Below are 17,739 nucleotides of genomic sequence, written 5' to 3' on the forward strand. Positions count from 1 at the left end.
TTTTTTTACCAACGAAAAACTGAAAGGGGTTTCCATTCATCCTTTCTTGTGAAATAGACCGATCGGTGATGTGTCCACCTGCAACCTTCACTTTTGACATGAACCTTGATGTCTCCAAATGTGGCGCTTGCAGTGAAATCTAAAGGGTTCAGTTTAGGCCTCGTCCGACCAATCTATATTCTCTCAGTGTTCGATCTCCAGCAGCTTCAGCGTGTTACTACTTCAAGAGTTCAGCTTCGCTATTAACATTGCAATTACTAACTAAGTTCTCTCTACTTTTACCTTTCATATAACTTTGTGCAATACTTTAGTAATAAGAAACTTTTATAGGGCATAAATTTTTAGTAAGTCGGCTGATTTTGATGTGCCGATGCAGCAGGAGCATTTTCTAAACACTGACAGATTTAATCTCTCTTCTTTTTTTTTTCTTTGCTTTTTTTATACTTCTTTGCAAATCCTTTTAAAGTCTTTCCAAATCGCGCTTTTAGAAATGCTGAATCGAGGGAGGGAGATGTAAACACGTCCTTCAAGATCAGCGAACAGGAAAAATAAATCAACACTACCAAGTAGATTCACATTGAAATTTACACGAGGAGTCAAAACAAGCACCGAGCTGCTTTGTCTCACTGGATCCAGGTTTAGCTTCGTCCTATCAAGTTAATAGCATTTTTATCTACGCCAAAGAAGCTAAACAGGAAAACTACTTCAATTACAATCAAATTGGCCATGTAACTCAGGGCAACATGAAACAGCTGTCTGTAAACATAATATTGCTAACAGAAGATAAGATTTTATGCGTCTTGTTTTGTCTTAGTTTGAGTTGTGTTGCTACAGACCACAGACTACTGAACTGTTATTTTATTTAAATTAGTCCATAAGTTAAGTTATGTATAGGGAATAATTATTGAACACATGATTAAAGAACAACAGGATGTAAAAAAAAAAGAACTCATAAGAACAATTACATGAATAGAAAAAATATTTTTGCAAAACAACTTTTATTTTTAAATTTTTAGTCCTGTATGTTCAGCACAAGAACACAGAAAACTGTAGTACTATTTAACTGGCAAGAAGAACAACAAAGTTCTCTCTAATCAGGAGATTTCATGCTTTACAAGTAGTTCAAGAGCAAAACTCTGAAAAATCCTCCCACTGGGAAATCTCTCAGTGCAGTGTACATCTTTGCAGTAACCATGCCCATCTACCATTCACACAAAAGCTGTCAGGCAGCACACGACTAAAAGGTTCGGCCCGGTTAGTGTGTCAACCAGAAGCTTCAGGATCCATTGAACCAGAACTGCAGGAAAAGAACAATGTACTTTGTTTCTTCTGATGCTGGAATGGGGAACAAATTTCTCTATCCTTGTGAAGTACAGGTCCTTTACCTTCATAAATGTGTTTAGTAAATTTGTAATTGTGTTTTTATGATCAGCCTGCCGAGATTTAAGCTTTTGTCGCTTTTTTCGCTCACGTGTTCTTGAGTGTGTTTTCAACGTCAGAATCCATATGATCAATGCTATAAAAAAAGACTAACAGAGACAGATGGATTATGACTCCAAGCTAAGTCCAAGCAGGTCAACAGAAATCTCTGTGCCTTTCTGTTCCTGAGCCTAAACCTGTTTCCCCATTTAGCAGAAATTCTTAAGGACGCATAAGCTCCCACACGTGCTCCACAAGGCCATACGCATGGCTTCTTTAAAATGCTACACCACACAACAATGACACAGAGGGGAAACCGACACTCCCTTTTCCTACTCCGCTTATTAATTTGCCAATGTGTGTTCTCTTAGCCCTGCAGGGTGGAGATCACAGTTTCCTCTTAGAGCTGACAGCCAGCTCTCAGCTGGCTCCCTCTAAGCCGTCTCGTTAGCAGCAGCAGTCAAGCCATTTAAAACTTGACTCAGTTTCTCCTACATGTAGCTACTGGTTGTAATAGAACCAGGGGAAACCTGATTGTCAAACTAATATAGAACTGACACTTCAAGAAAGCCCTGCAGGGTGATTTACACCTCCCCACATTACAGTCGATGCCTAAATCTACTCCGACTGGAAAGAATGTGTTGCAGAAGAGCTTATGAAAAGGAAAATAAAATCCTAATATGCATCTTTTCTTGCCTGTCTGATATCTTTCTGAGATCTTTTCTCTGTGGAAGCACCATGTCTGTGCATAATCTTTATGAAACATCACACTTCCTGGACAGTCTGAAGAAACTCACCTTGATTTGGCTTCTTGTGCGTCCGTCTAGATGTCAGCCAATGGCATTAACTTCAAATCTTAAATGCACAAGGTTTCAAGACACTGTGCAGCATGTCTGAGTATGAATGTGCGTGTTCTGTTTTTAATAGGTAGTGTGGATGTTAAATATGGCTTCCCGTTATTGTCACTGCACTCTCATTTTATTTCAAAATCTCCCTTAATGTTCATAACTCCGTCATCAAACACATCCCCGCTGTCCCCAGTCATTACTGTGCAGATGTGCTGCCTTTCCTGGTTCTGAGATCCGTGATGCCTGTATTCTTGTTGAAAACAAAAAGGCTAAAAGGTCCTCACCACTTTCTTCCAGTTGAAATGTTTTTATGTTCCCTCTGAGAAACTAGCCAGTGCTTTGCTGGTATCAAATCTCCTATTTTAAACATAATGAGAAGTCGTGAACTTGAGCATTGCCTTTGCACATACTGGATGTGTCTTAGGCACTTTGGCAGGAAACGCTGCAATCAGACGAGTTACTCATTCTGCTGGTTTCTGTGTGAGTTAAAGGGTAATTGAGCCTGTTCATCATTGTGCAGGCTCAGTAATTGCCCCAGGTAGGTACTTTCTTTGTAAATGGTGAACCATCCCATACAGTCATCGACATTGTTTCCTGATGACTTCATTTCTTGAGCAACTCCGAAAGTAAAAATATTTTTTATAATGCTACATTTATGATATTTCTGAGCACTAATAAATTATCTCTGGTATGTATTCAAAATAAACCAAATTTGATATGAGCGTATGAAAAAAGTTATTTTTATTTTATGCAAAAACATTTTTAAATGAAGCAAAGGTTGTAATTGGAATATATAATTTATAATTTTGCAAGTTAGTTTGCAGAATAGCTAAATTTCACATCATCTGGCATAACTCTGAGCACTAGATAGCAATTGAGTGTTTACAATGAGAACATTTTTATGTCTTGAAAATGCATCAACATGAATAAGTAGTGAAGTGAGCTGAAATTGGAGCTAATTTGGAACCTCTATAAACAAAGTCTTTATGGAGTTTGCATGCATCCCGACTGATTCTGCATCCTGATGTTATTAAAACTGTTCCCGTCAGACATTAAAATCCATTCAGAATTCAAAGATCATAATTGCTTCTCACAGATTGGGCTTTTGGTTTGAACAATAAACAGGAAATTTACTCATTTAATTCCCCCGAATGATTTTAGGAAATCAAATGGGATCAAAGAGGCCTTTTTGCAAGACGTTGAGACGGTTCTTAGCTGTTCATTGTTGTGTTGCCGTTAAGTTCAGCTGTGTTGAACTTTTAAAGCTCTTCGGTCAACAGCAACATAAAAACATGTGTAAAACAGCTTATTGTTAAAATTAAGAGATTTTCTGGAAGTTTTAGTCATTTACCCTGATGCGTGAAAGAAGAAAAGACAAACTAAATCCATGTATTTTTCACTGACTCATCCGCGTGAGTCAGCTGTCTGATTCAGTTTTTGTCACGCACAATTTTCATGGACAGTTTGTTGTGTCCTGACATTAAAATGGTCAGAAAATGACATTTTTTGAATTCCGGTTGTGTAAAAAATTGTTTTAGTTTTAATAAAATAATACAAAATATGTTGGTAATTCAGAGCCGTGCTCCCTCAATTGTCAGACAACACAAACACATGCAGACATACTCCTCCAGAGTGAGTCATTAGGAAGTAAATTACTTCAAGGCATCACAGCAACAAAAGTCTGCGTGTGTCATTACTCGTATCCTGCTGTCTTATCTCGCTGTCTTGTAAAACCTGACTGGTTTTCTTCATCTGAACGTTTCCCTCAATCTTTCCATGTTTTTCAAGTTTCTTCCTCTTTAGTTTATTCTCCTTTTAGGAATCCCTTTGGGAATCTGCACACTCATCTCTGATTAGGTGTTTTTATTGGAGTTGATTTTATTCATTGTTGATTTTATAAATGCGACTAGCGATTTTGTGCAGCTGCTGTCTGCGTTCGATGACCCCAATCCCCCATGCTTTCTGTCTTGGTGTCTTGCAGCACATGTGGATCCTCGGGACGCTGGGAGTGTGAGCAGAACGCTTGCCTTATTGAGCCTGACGTCATCAATGCCGTCAACCGAGGAAACTACGGGTATAAAACAAACACGCAATCATGAAGTTAATGCATTTAATTGCTGTTTTAGTGTGGAAGCTTTTTAAAGATAGAGAGTGATCCACTTGTTGCGATGATTTTTTTTCTTATTCTTTCTGTTTTCAGATGGAAAGCTGCAAACTACAGCCAGTTATATGGCTTGACTTTGGATGAAGGCATCCGATTCAGACTGGGCACAAAGAAACCTTCCAGCACTATTATGAACATGAACGAGATTCAGGTAGATCCAATCCTCATGCCTGTGAAAAAGGCTAAGCTGCCTCGACTTTGTCACATTTTGTAATATTACAAACACAGATGTCAATATACACTGCTCAAAAAAATAAAGGGAACACTTAAACAACACAATATAACTCCAAGTAAATCAAACTTCTGTGAAATCAAACTGTCCACTTAGGAAGCAACACTGATTGACAACGGGGACCCTCATCGGGTCAATCAGTGTTGCTTCCTAAGTGGACAGTTTGATTTCACAGAAGTTTGATTTACTTGGAGTTATATTGTGTTGTTTAAGTGTTCCCTTTATTTTTTTGAGCAGTATATTTTGTCAGGATTGTATGAAGCTGTTGCCTGGTTCAAATTCTGGTCTGGGGTCTTTCTGCGTAGAGCTTGCATGTTATCCCAGTGCATGCATGGGTTCAATCGGGTCCTCTGGCTTCCCACAGTCCAAAGAACATTTTAGATTAATTGGTGCACCCCTCTTCTTGCCTATTGACCACTGGAGAAAAGCATCAGCCCCGTTTTGGCCCCACAGAGATGAGCAGTATAGACAATGAATGGATGCAGTGGAACAAGACAAAAATGAGCACATATTTTCTTTTCTGAAAAGAAAAGGAAAAATTTTTTATGAGAAATATGAACATTGTTTGCACACTTAGAGGTTAAGATTTTTGCAATTACAATACTTCAGGCTCTGTCAGGATGGAAGAAAAGTATTCTTGAACTTTAATTTTCATGTTCTGCACTCCTTCTTGGCCATTCAGACTCGTAGGTATAACTTGATCTAAACCGTTGTAGCTCCGACTGTCTGACTTGGAAGTTGAACCTTTATAATATCAAGTTCTGCTGCTGTTTGTGCGTTTGCGTCTCCTAACAGGTTTATTTTCTGTCCTGCATGTTGTTCTATTCATTTCCCCATCAGCACACATCCCATAGTATGATACTGCCAACTACCATCTAACAAATTTTGTTTAATGTAATAATTCTAGACCTTCACAGAACACATTAACATTCCATCTAGACTGAAATAGATGAAAAAATAAAAATAAAAACAGAACTTGATACTAAAAAGCATCTAAAACATGTTGGGTACATTTAAAGAGGACAACACGTTCCGTGATTGCCGGAGGCTGCATGCTCAAGCAGCAGGTGGGAATGCGCCACTCGGTTGTGTCTTTTACTTCTTTACAGGCTCCCACATGCTTCCTCGCCAGTGAGCCCCGATCAAAACATTTTTCACTTAATGAGGGGGTTTTGTTGGTATGCGATAGAGGCCCTCCTCTCATTGGCTCCATCTTTGTTTACATTCTGCCCAGACAGATTACATAAGACGGAAACAAAACATTGAGCAACAACTAAGATGAGGGAGGCAGGATAAAGAGCAACCCCCCGTTTACTTCACGCTTTCCATCCATCCCCACCCAAACAGACTCCTTCTTCTGCCATCGGCATGTCTCTACCTGTGTCCCTACCAGCATCACAGCTCGTTCGCACCTCCGCCTCCCCTCCCCCGAAATTGTACAGTCTGGGATGCTGTGATTACATGACTTACTGTAGCTGAGAACCCCAAACAAAAACATACCTGCCAACATATTCTTGCACAATTTGTTTCTTTTGTCAGGACGGCTGCATTTTGGACTTTGACCCTGCAGAACTGTAAATCTCAAAACAGCAACACATTCCTTAGTTATATATCAAGCGGCTGTCTCTTTGCTCTGAATAACGGCGTCATTAATCAGTGGAATGTGGCGCAGGTAGCCAAAGTCCTCATGAGACAGAGGGAAGTTCATTAGACAGAAGCGTCTGCTCCATTATCACACCTCGCTGGTGGACTGGGCGAGTGTCCAGCCTCGAGTCTGCTGTCCGAGAGTTATCTGTGAATGAATGCATGCCTGAAAAGTGCATTCGTATTTACACTGATGTAACCGTACGGTTCAGCGGGGATCAAAGGTTCTTGTGTGACCCAGGAGTAAATGGTCCTAATTGCCTGTGCAGAAGCCTCTTCCACTGTGGAGTTGCTTAGCAAACTTATGTAATCTTGTTGGGACCCAAACTTGTCAGACAAAAGTATTTTAATTGCTCCTTTTACGTGGAGAGGACAGTTGTTAAATATTTAACTGTTCTGACCTCACTGGACTTCTTTGCACATTCTTCTTCATATCCAGGAGTTACATAAGCCTGAATGTTAATCAGATGTATTCATTTTCAGGGTATATATTAACATTTTACATAACTGTTCATGTCAGTGCTGCCTTTGAACCTTTAAATAGCAGAACCAAACAAACAAACCCCGTGAGTTAAATACTGTTTCATTCTGCTCTTACAGATGAACATGGACCCTCAGAACGATCGTCTGCCGCTCTACTTCAACTCACTGGAGAAGTGGCCCGGGAAAATTCACGAACCACTGGATCAGGGCAACTGTGCCGCCTCATGGGCTTTTTCAACTGCAGGTGGGTTTTGAGGAGAACTCCCTCTGAACAGAAGACAAATATACTCAATGTTATTGTGAGCAAAGAAGCACAAGCATGAACAGGCACAATGTTTAGTCTTTGCGTCCTTTCACCAGCCGTGGCATCCGACCGAATCTCCATTCAGTCCATGGGTCACATGACTCCTCAGCTGTCGCCCCAAAACCTTATCTCCTGTGACACACGCAACCAAGGAGGCTGCGCAGGAGGCCGGGTGGACGGAGCCTGGTGGTACCTCCGGCGTCGCGGGTGAGAACCTCGCGTGTCACGCAGAAAACAAACGCACTCTTATGTGTACAAAAGGCTGAAATGATCTCTTTTTTATTTTAATTTTTTATTGAAGAGTTGTGACAGATGACTGTTACCCCTACCAACCTCCGCAACAAACCCCAGCAGAGGTGGGACGTTGCATGATGCAGAGTCGCTCAGTGGGGCGGGGCAAGAGGCAAGCCACACAGCGTTGCCCCAACACACAGAACTACCACAATGACATCTACCAGTCCACACCGCCCTACAGGCTCTCATCCAATGTAAGAATTGCACAACTACAAAAACCTCTCATAAACAGATCAACAACAACTCACAGGAAGCGCGCGTGCATGCAGAAACTCCAGCAAACATGCCTTCTCACGCGAACAGCGCCTCACGTAAAATGAGATGAAAATCATTAGATTCTCCACATTTAATTTTCCATGTAAAATATGCACGGATTTGACAAATTTCATCATGCAGTAGACACAACCCACTTGATTTATTGTTTAGTTTTGATGTACTAGTGAGTGTCTTGCAGCATTATGGTGAATAATAGATCTACAGTGTTCTCCATGTTTATTGTTTATTGGTAGCCCTGATCATATATGTATATATATATATATATATAAACTCAAAGTGAATTCATTTTTTATTACAGTAGCCTAATTTCACAGAAATTTAGAGAAGTTTTCTTTGCATTATCTGTAAACACACGGGGGTTTGAATCTTTAACTTGTTGTAAGTACCCCCTTACTAATATGGATATAATATTTGTTTAATATTCACAGTTATAGGAACAAACTACTACTACTATTACTCCAGACATATTGCTATATTGTCTTTATTATGCGGACAATAAACATGCAGAGTGCCTTATTTAATTTATCTGCACGAGCTTTATGGCATTTTTTTATACTAATTGTTACAATTTAGCATGATTACATTTGAAATATTTGGACAAACAAATCACTGATAGTATAACGCCAGGTTACAGACTCCACTTAAGAAATGTATGTATAAAATTTACCGGAAATTAAATTGATGTGTTTTCTTTTTTTATGTTCTGAGTGCCATTTCCTTTACAGCCTCTAGGAGTTTAGCAAATCAAAATATCGCTGAGTGGACATAAGAGCATGTCGTTAAAGCAGTGGAGTTACTCGAAATGATTACAGACAGTAAAACGGTAGCGTGCCTTTTTGATTCTGACTATAAAAGACGCAATGTTTCTTCTCCACTGACCTGCAGCCAGGTTTGGGTTTTATCTGCCAGCATCAGTCTGCTGAATGACAGATAATGATTTTCCAAATCATTATAGTCTCTTGTTTCTGCCCCCTGACTGCCTCTGGAGTCGATATGGAAGGCACTAAGAGCAGCCGGCCCCGATAACTCAATTTGTTATATCTGAGTTTTTATTCCAGGGGGATTTGATTTCATCCTCTCTGTTTCTCAGACCCTGATCGGCCTGTCTCATTCTCCCTCGGCTGTAAATTGTTTTGTTTTATCTCGTCTTTTAGGAAAAGGAGATTATGAAGGAGATCATGGATAATGGTCCTGTGCAAGGTAAGACATTTTGCCTAACATAAACGTGCGTTCTTTCGCTAATTATGGTCATAAAAATATTTTTTATTAACATTTCCTCCTAACTTTCTGTTAAAAAATAAGAATAAAAGATTCAGACCATGCTGTGGCATCCTAAACCTTTATCTTGACAATCTTACCCTGTGATGCCATGTTTGACCCTCTGACCCTTGTGACTTTTGTCCAGGGTTTCAACTCTGACCCCAGCAACCGAGTCAAATAATTGACTTTTATACCAAAGTGGTTGACCTGATTTTCCTTGACCAGCCTGTCTCTGTCTGATGGTCATCTGGGCCACTGTCAAGTACTTTAAAATAGAAAAGTCACATGTATGTGTGTGTGCAAAGTGTGTGTGTGTGTCTGTGTCTTTTCTAAACCTTTGCTAGCTTTGTGCACATTGTTATTGTTCAGAAGAACAGGCAGGAAGACTTGTTGGCCTCATATCAAGTTTCCCTTTTGACATTAAAGTTGCTCCTTGTCACAAAGCTAACAGGGCATGTGTGTGTGAGCTTTGGTGTTATATTTATTAACTTTGTTTATGAGTCATTGCAGGAGTAAGGAACTCACTGCCTTGTGCACAAATCAAACCTCTTCAACTTTTACGTATTCTGTTACATTACACATTTTATTTAATCAAACTGTGGAAACTTGCTAGGTGGGAGAAACAGTAAAACATTACTTTTAACTGGAAGTCTGTATGTCTCCATCATCTTTGCACATACAAGCACTACTGTGGACCTTTCGACTTCTCGACTTCTTCTCTTATTAATGCTTTCCTTGCCCAAACCTTTCAGTTTAGTTGGATGTCTTCCAGCTTTGCAGTTCTGGCATAATCCTTTTACTTTCAGGCGGTGAATTAAAGAGAGCTCTGAGATGCTGAAAACCCACAATATTATTTTATAACCTAACTCAGCTTTAAGTTTGAAAGCTGAGTGAATAAGAGGGGTGAATATAAATTCACAGCATGCTTTTCAGATTTTTTTTACTGAAAAAATTAAGAAAAAATGTTTCCTTCCACTTTATAACGATGCCCTAGTTTGTATTGGACTTTTCTTTAAAATTGTGACAGAAAAAGTGCTGGTGTGGTGATAAAATAAGAAAAAGTAGTTTTACAAGAGACGCACACAAGAACACACACAAACACAGATTATCCTTCTCCAGCGTATGAATGTGTTTGACTTTGGGGCCCCAGTTGCTCTTAAATTAATCCATATTTGGATAAGATTTTATCCCCTCACTATTACAGATCCAGGGAAGTATGTGGTTTAATCTGCCCTCTAATTATTCCTGTTTGTTTGTTCTTGCAGCTATTATGGAGGTCCATGAGGACTTCTTTGTCTACAAGAGTGGGATCTACAAACACGCTGATGTCAGCTTTGCCAAACCGCCGCAGTACCGCAAACATGGCACGCACTCGGTCAGGATCCTTGGGTGAGTTCCTGCGATACAGCACCAGTTGACAACAGGTCATTTTTTTGGTTTGCTGGTGGCTATGAGATTCTTTAAGTTGAACATAAGCACACAGAATTTTAGATGTGACTTTTCAAATGCTGAGTGTGATGTCTGAGTAGAAAAATGACACAAAAACTGATCAAAGTCTGGAGATAAATATTACATTGTTCATTAAATTGTGAGTCAGTTTTCCCTCCTTTCATACATAAAGGTGTTTATGAGAAGGTGGATTACTCCTTTATGGAGCAGCTGTCTGATTTGGGTTGAGTTCAAATTCTCCCCTTGCACGTGTGTTTGCCCAAAGCCAAAAATGTTCTCGTGAGTAAGCTTCCCACCCAGACTCCTGTTCTTAGAGACACACCTTTGGCTCCACTCCTCGGTTTGCTCCAGACAGCGTTCACCCTTCCCCCCATCCTGTAACTACGGTGACCACAAATATGCAGGCAGGTAGCCGACTGACACACCTGGAACTGCCCACCGCCACCCCGTGTCTCTCGTTATTCCTCCGTCGTCCTTTCTGCTTTCGAGCCGCCTCTCCTCTGCTGGCTCTCTGTGTGCAGACAGTCCTACTTCCCGTCTTTTTCACCTCCTCGAATCCAGACTAAAATAAACCCGTTATCACTTAGACAATCCCCTCCCCCCCTCCGCAGTCAGACAGGTGCTTGTCTCATGCTTCATGCTGCTGCACGGCTCATACGGAGGACAATAAGAGGCCAGAGGTTTCGACCTTTGAAATATCATCAACAAGCCTTCTACTCATAAATATTTGACAAGAATCTTTCCTGGAGTTCATCGGGCAGGTTTTGACATACGTCTGTCGTTAGACAGATAAAATCTCCCAAATGTGACGTAAAAGTAAGAAAAATGAACAACTGGCTTTCAGAATGTCAGAGTGTCTAACGCAGGGGTTGAAGAATGTGTTTGGAAATAGTTGTTTATCACTGTGTGACCTGATCCCACAGGGACAACTGTGAAAAACTCTAGACAGGCTAATTAAGCCTGATGATTGAAGCATCTTTTTTCTTTTTTTTTTTTTCTACCTGTTTGGTCAATTATGGGAAACTTATCTGCTGCTTTCATCATCAGCATCTTTTTCACGTACCTAACATGTCCCTTTGAAGACCCTTAATTCGGTAACAGGAGCTTCAAAATGATTCTCTTCTTGAAAACTTTGCATTCATTTATCTTTAGATCCCACCATGTGAGGTTTTGTGGGACAGCCAGATTCACCAGGATAAGAGATTGTGTCTTTGATGTAGGCAAGGTTAGATTTAAAAGACGATGCATTCAAAGACGCACCACCTGTTGATCTGCGGACAGCTGTGATGGTGGATTTACTTTTAGAAGAGGTTGCTCTGCAGTTGGTTTTGGGGATCACAGTCTTGTCAGCTCATCCAAACAGATGTTAGAAAATGTGATTATTGGATCGTTGATTAGAAAATCGCCTAAAAACGATACACAATAAAGTTGAATATCAGTGAAAAGTTTGTTTATTTTAGGAGCTGAATTTAAAAAATACTTCTCATAAGTAAAATATGGATTAATCAAACACAGAGTGATATATTTTAATTGCTTATTCCAGTTGATTTAAAAAATAAAATAAAAAATCTAGTTACTGAGTGTTATAGTTGTTGCTTATGTCCTTAACACGTCTTTGTGAGGTGGCTCTTATTCAGTCCAATCTCCTCAAAACTTTTGAATGGACCTTGCTTCACAATCCTGTCAAAGCTCTTGTCATACCTGTAACTTGTGTACCTTTTTCTAACACAACTGTGCATCAGAAACTTGTAGAGGTAGGGTAGGGAGTCACTGTCTGCTGGACAACTGTCAAGTCTGCACTTTTCCACGTGGTTCTGCAGGCCATCGCATAATCTGTTGAGGTTAAAATCCTTCATGCGGCGGTGCGACCCGTATACAGAGGCCTCGACTTGGCCATCACAGGTTTGAGTCCTGACCTGATGACCTTTGTCACATGCCTCCTAAAATTAATCAAAACTCAAAGACCAACAAAATAAGCATTGATACTATGGTTTATCTACATATGAACAAATTGCTTTTTCACAGATTTAAAATGAAAGTACAATAGGTTTACAAAATGGACCAGTCAAACTGGACGCAAACTTTCACTTATTACTCTTTACCCAATTCCGTTTTTGGTGGTAAATGCTGACGCTAACATCGTTGTTCCTCAGCGCTACTATTGTTGAGTGGATGTATCTTTGGCAGGTTCGTATGGAGATGAGGTAGTTGAGGGCTGGCTGTGGTGTTTTGCGGTGTTTTGCAGCCCAAACCTGCTGCAGGCATCGGTGTGTTGACACAGGCCAAATCCTGTGGCTGTGTGTCCTTTAAGCCCAGGGCCTGGGAAAGTTTGCAAAAAGAGCATTGAGGTCCAACGTGCTGGAAAGAGCATTGTCTGGGACACTGATCCGCACCTCACCGGACAGAGAAAGGGGGATCAATCGGCCTGAGAAGGGGTACGAAGGGAGGGATGAGGGGAGTGTATGCACGGGCGCAGTGGTATGCCTATCATTGTCCATGGGTGAGGTAGGGAGCTTATTGCGGTTCTGATAAGAGATAAGTATTAGTCTGATTCTGTCTGACTCTGTCTCTACCAGTAAGTACGCTGGAAGGCATGCACATGGGATCTCCCCCAGACACACACATGTAAGTATAGGTGTGTTTATTCCTCGTTCTCAAACACCGACCTCGATTCCCTGCTCTGTTTCAGACTCCTCTTGCCGCATGTTGTTGATACAGCGGTGTCTGTTTTTAGTCACGCCGACGTTTGACCACACTTAGGAAAACACTAAGGCCAGACGGTGATGGACAGCTGGCACTGCCGGCCGGCCGGCGTTGGGGAAAGCGTATTAGTTGGCAGAGAGTCGGACCTTCCGCTCTGTTTCCCCACATTCCTTCGCTTTATAAAAAGATAACAAGGGATTGGACACCGGGAGTCTTTTGGGAAATGAAAGGCCCGGAGTGCAAAAACAGGATGGGAATTGGCTTTGGGAGATGATGCTAAGCAAAGACTGTAGGGGCTGGCAGCCGCGCTGGAGACCATAGTGGGAATTCACGGGCTGATGCCAGGGTTTCCGGAGAGCAAATCTGTTGGCAAGCACAAGGAGTAAAGATAAGGTTCACATGCTGTGCCTGTATGTTTTCAGATGTTTTATCCTATGTTGGTGGACTGAGGTGGTGTTCATTTCCTCATAACCTATCCCCCGTTTCCATGTCTGAAGGGCGGAAATGCCCATCAAAATGGGGAATTCCATGTTGTTCGGATCGGAATAGCATCTGAGTGTGAAAAGAGAGCGACAAAGCTGTAAATAGCTGGTTTTCAAGATGTTGTTGACAAGGTAAAAATAGTTCACACAGTTAACATGTACTTTACCCTGACTGTCATGTTGTATAGAAATGTTTGCAACAGATATGTTTGGAAAAATACAGTTAGTCGTCATGGAATGCACAACTCCAACTTTTTTACATTTCTACTTTGATATAGTGTAATGATGCAAAATGGATTATTTTTAGATGTTAATCTTTGCTGTTGCACTGTTACAGTTTCTTTAAGTTAAGTGTTTTGGGGTTTTACCAGAACAAATGTTGGCACAGTGGAAATTGTTTTGGCACTACAGCAGAAACTAACATCTGCAGACTTATTTCTGCTCTTGGGGTCACAGAGCAAAAACAATAAAATACAAATGAATGGTGCACCTGAATTGGCTGCTTTGCAAACAAAAGCCAATAGCGTCCAAGTAGCCTTTCACTAAGGTGTTTCAGCTTTAGATATATTGTACAAGAGAATCTGGAATAGTCTTATTTTCTGCAAATAATTTTGAGTTATGTTCCACAGAAAATTCAACAAATAAACGAATCAACACCTACCGAACCTCAAACAGCCTGGGGTCTTCCTTATTTACCACTCAGATTACTTCTGGAAGCAATTGATTCTCCTGGGTTTTATTTAGGGGCATCAGAGTAAAAGGATCTTGAGTACACATGTGTACCACAGTTTTTACATGTGTATAAAAAATAAATAAATAAAACCATTTGGTGTTTACAAATGCTCTACCTTAAAATCCTGGTGAAATACCTTAAAACCGTTTGCTATGCTTTGCTTTGTGCACAGGTGGGGAGAAGACAGAGACTATAATGGGACACCAAGAAAATACTGGGTATGTTGCTTATTTTTATTTTTTTTTTCCCAAAACACAGAGATGTTGCTTTTCATGTTTCTGAGCTGAAAGCGTTCCTCCCGTGAAGTAAAAAAAAAAAGAAAAAAAAAAGAAATAATCATTGATTCAAATTGTTTATGGAGTTGCTGAATGATGGATTTCATTCTCAGATTGCTGCCAACTCCTGGGGGAAGAACTGGGGCGAGGACGGCTACTTCCGCATCGCTCGGGGAGAAAACGAGTGCGAGATCGAAGCTTTTGTGATCGGCGTCTGGGGCAGAATCACGATGGAGGACATGCAGAATCACCACCATCGCCGCAGACACATTTAAAAGAAGACTTTTCTGATTCTGAACCCCCCACTGTGATCTTTGCTTTTTTTGCTCTGCAGCGAAGAACGTCACTGTGTCCCTTTAACAAACAAACTGTCTGGGACGGCCACTAAGCTAAAACCTTGCTTTGTAGTGGGGGGTCTATGCAAACACTGTTAATTCACCTCTTCATTAGAACAAACTGCTCAACTTTCTCTGTAGTTCAAAATTAATGTCACCAAAAAACCCCAGGAAAAAAACAAACAAACAAAAAATGATTTGAAGCCTCTTGATTTTGCCTTGCAGTCTCACACCTCAGGTATCTCCGCTCCAAAGACAACACATCCAGAAACCTCCTGGCATCGGCTGGACCAGCTCATATCAGAGACGATGACAGAGGAAGAAGTTCAATCTGCTCCTTTTATCCTTCAGTCTCTGCTAGCTCTAAATCTATAATCCAGACAAACCGGACACTGCAAGCAGAGCTGGGCGAAGTGGAAATCTGAGAGGCAGATTATCAGACATCAGTCCTTGTGAGAAGGACACTCCTCCGCTAAGCGATGCAACCTGATAATATCTCATAGATGACCCGATGATATTAACCTGTCAGCCATACAAAAGGCAAGGTTTTACCCTTTTCTTTGAATTATAGAGGACACTTCTCAGGCTTCTCGCAGTTTCCAAAACAACAACAAAAACAGCAACAAAAAATCAAGACAACAGGAGTTTTAAGGTCATCTCCTATTTTAAAGTTGTTCAACATGTCTGCATGCTTGTGAAAGACGAAACGCTTCTAAGTGACATGACCATATTACTGAAACACCTGGTTGCTTTAGCGCTAATGTCAGCCTAAAATGCAGCAATTCATTTGCAAATTAAAGCAACAATTCACAGTGAAAAGACTGCAGACTGTAATGCCTTAATGAGACAGAAGCAACTCTGAAACAAGTGTCATTGTCTTAATTTACTTGATTCTCTGTACGCTGTTACAGTTTATGTTCAAGATGTTATTTTTTGTTGCAGTTGTACATTAAAGTTATATTTTATATATGTGTTTTAAGACCAACTGTGTAAAAACAAATCCTCACATTTCACTTCTTTTTCTTTCCTTTAAAGCCATTGTGCTCTTGATACAAACATTTGGATCACATGGCAAAACTGCTGCTAACGCTCCCTCTCTGCCGCAGTATTCGTCTGGAAATGTTCTGTGTTTTATTCAGTGCCAAGCAAGTATTCACAAAACTTTTTATCATTTTTTTCACGTCAATATATTTTAACATTTTTATGTGAAAGTCCAACACAAACCGGAGCATAATTGTGAAGTAGAAGGACAAGGAATATCTGGATTTCTGGAGTCAGTCTTGGCTCAGATTCTCAATTGACTTTAGTATTGGACTTTGACTAGACCATTGTAGCACATTAATTAGTTTTGATTAAAACAATTCCCTTGTAGCTCGGACTGTGCATTTAGGAAGGTTGTTCTCGAAAGGGGAACAAACCTGTCTCAAACCTGTCCAGCTTCCTCCAGTTTCCCTGCTTCTGCTGAAGAAAAGCATCTCTACAGTATGATACTGCCACCACCGTGCTTTACAGTGGCAGCAAATATCCACTTTGATGGAAAAGTGAAGTTCTGGTCTTCCACTCTTACGCGGTTTCTGGAAAACAGGAATTGTTGTAGTTTTCTTTTAATGTTTCCACTCTTCCATAAAAGCGAGACTGAAATAGTAGGAGATCCTTTTCATTTTTTTTTTTTTTTTGTGGACAGAGGATTGAACGATGCTCCGTAAGATGTTCAGAGAATATTATTTTATAACATACATTTTTTAACTTCTCCACATCCTCCTCCCTGACCTGTCTGCCGTGTTCCTCCGTCTCAATGATGCTGTTTGTTTACTAACAAGCATCTGATGTTTTCACAGAACAGCTTAGATTTATACTGAAATTAAATTACTTTCAGGTGGACTCCATTTCATCAGATGACTCCTGCGGTTAATTAGTCATGCTTTATTTTATTAATGGGTGTCAGAGTAAGGAGGGGTGAAACAGAAGTATGTACACTATTTCAGTTTTTAAATTTTGAAAGCCATATGTAAGTTTTCTTCCACCGCACAATTTTTCACTGTATGTAAAACTACTTCAACAAAAAGCAGATTAAAGTCACACCAGCCTTTCTTTTTTTTATCTTTTAAATGTTCCTTTCTCTTTATTTCTTCTTTATTCAGCTTTGCCAGACTTGAAAAGGAAAGCTCAGTTTGTTATTAACTTGTTTCTTAGATTACATCCTGGGCCAGCTTCAGCTTTGTCTTCAAAAGACATTTCTCTCTCATCGTGTCTTGTGATCTTTAAGGTCTTTCCATCTTTGCTTCAGGCATGAATGGGCAGAAAGATGTAAAAGCGCAGAGAAACGTCTGGATGGACAAGCAATGTGTAACGCGGCGCAAAATGGAGGGATTGCTAATAGGGCGGTTGCTTGTCTTTTCCTGAATCTGTGTGTTTGTGTTGAAAAGAGCAAAGTCAGAAACCAATCAAAAGCTGCTAAAACATCTATGAGGAAGCTTTCAGTCTTACACTTGGGGAAACTTCTTTACGCTCTTCTCACTATGATTAAAAAACAAAAAGTTGTTTCAAAAGATAAACTGGTATGAAAGTAGAAAAACCCAAGAAATTATGATTTGACCAAAACTAGAAACAGAAAATCTCCACAGTTTTTTTTCCCAGGAGAGGGAAAACATTCTCCTCTCCTTTCCTTATGCTTGTGTTATTGCTAATTTCCTTTTTTTTTCACCGAAATGTTATCCATAGCTGCATCCCATCACTTGTAGAAACCCTCCTGGTAGCTTCAACGGACGTACACCATCAAGTCGTGCATTCGGAGTGAAATAATCCGTGTCTGTCTCATTTGTGTGTTGGCTTTATTTA

General features: G+C 40.3%; 1 protein-coding gene across 3 annotated transcripts in view; it reads left to right on the forward strand.

The window, feature by feature from the left end:
* Positions 1-15,868, forward strand: part of tinagl1 (tubulointerstitial nephritis antigen-like 1) — a 39,395-nt gene extending 23,527 nt beyond the window's left edge. For all 3 annotated transcript variants that reach the window (XM_008421930.1, XM_008421929.2, XM_008421928.1), the window contains 9 exons: positions 4,249-4,341; positions 4,468-4,582; positions 6,908-7,034; positions 7,151-7,301; positions 7,396-7,582; positions 8,819-8,864; positions 10,190-10,313; positions 14,464-14,509; positions 14,680-15,868. In XM_008421930.1, coding sequence (XP_008420152.1) covers positions 4,249-4,341; positions 4,468-4,582; positions 6,908-7,034; positions 7,151-7,301; positions 7,396-7,582; positions 8,819-8,864; positions 10,190-10,313; positions 14,464-14,509; positions 14,680-14,841 — 1,051 coding nt within the window. In that variant the 3' untranslated portion in view covers positions 14,842-15,868. The remainder of the gene's footprint in view (positions 1-4,248; positions 4,342-4,467; positions 4,583-6,907; positions 7,035-7,150; positions 7,302-7,395; positions 7,583-8,818; positions 8,865-10,189; positions 10,314-14,463; positions 14,510-14,679) is intronic.
* The last annotated feature ends 1,871 nt before the right edge of the window (positions 15,869-17,739 follow it).

The sequence above is a fragment of the Poecilia reticulata genome, linkage group LG11 (assembly GCF_000633615.1).
Source record: "Poecilia reticulata strain Guanapo linkage group LG11, Guppy_female_1.0+MT, whole genome shotgun sequence".
Classification (NCBI taxonomy): domain Eukaryota; kingdom Metazoa; phylum Chordata; class Actinopteri; order Cyprinodontiformes; family Poeciliidae; genus Poecilia; species Poecilia reticulata.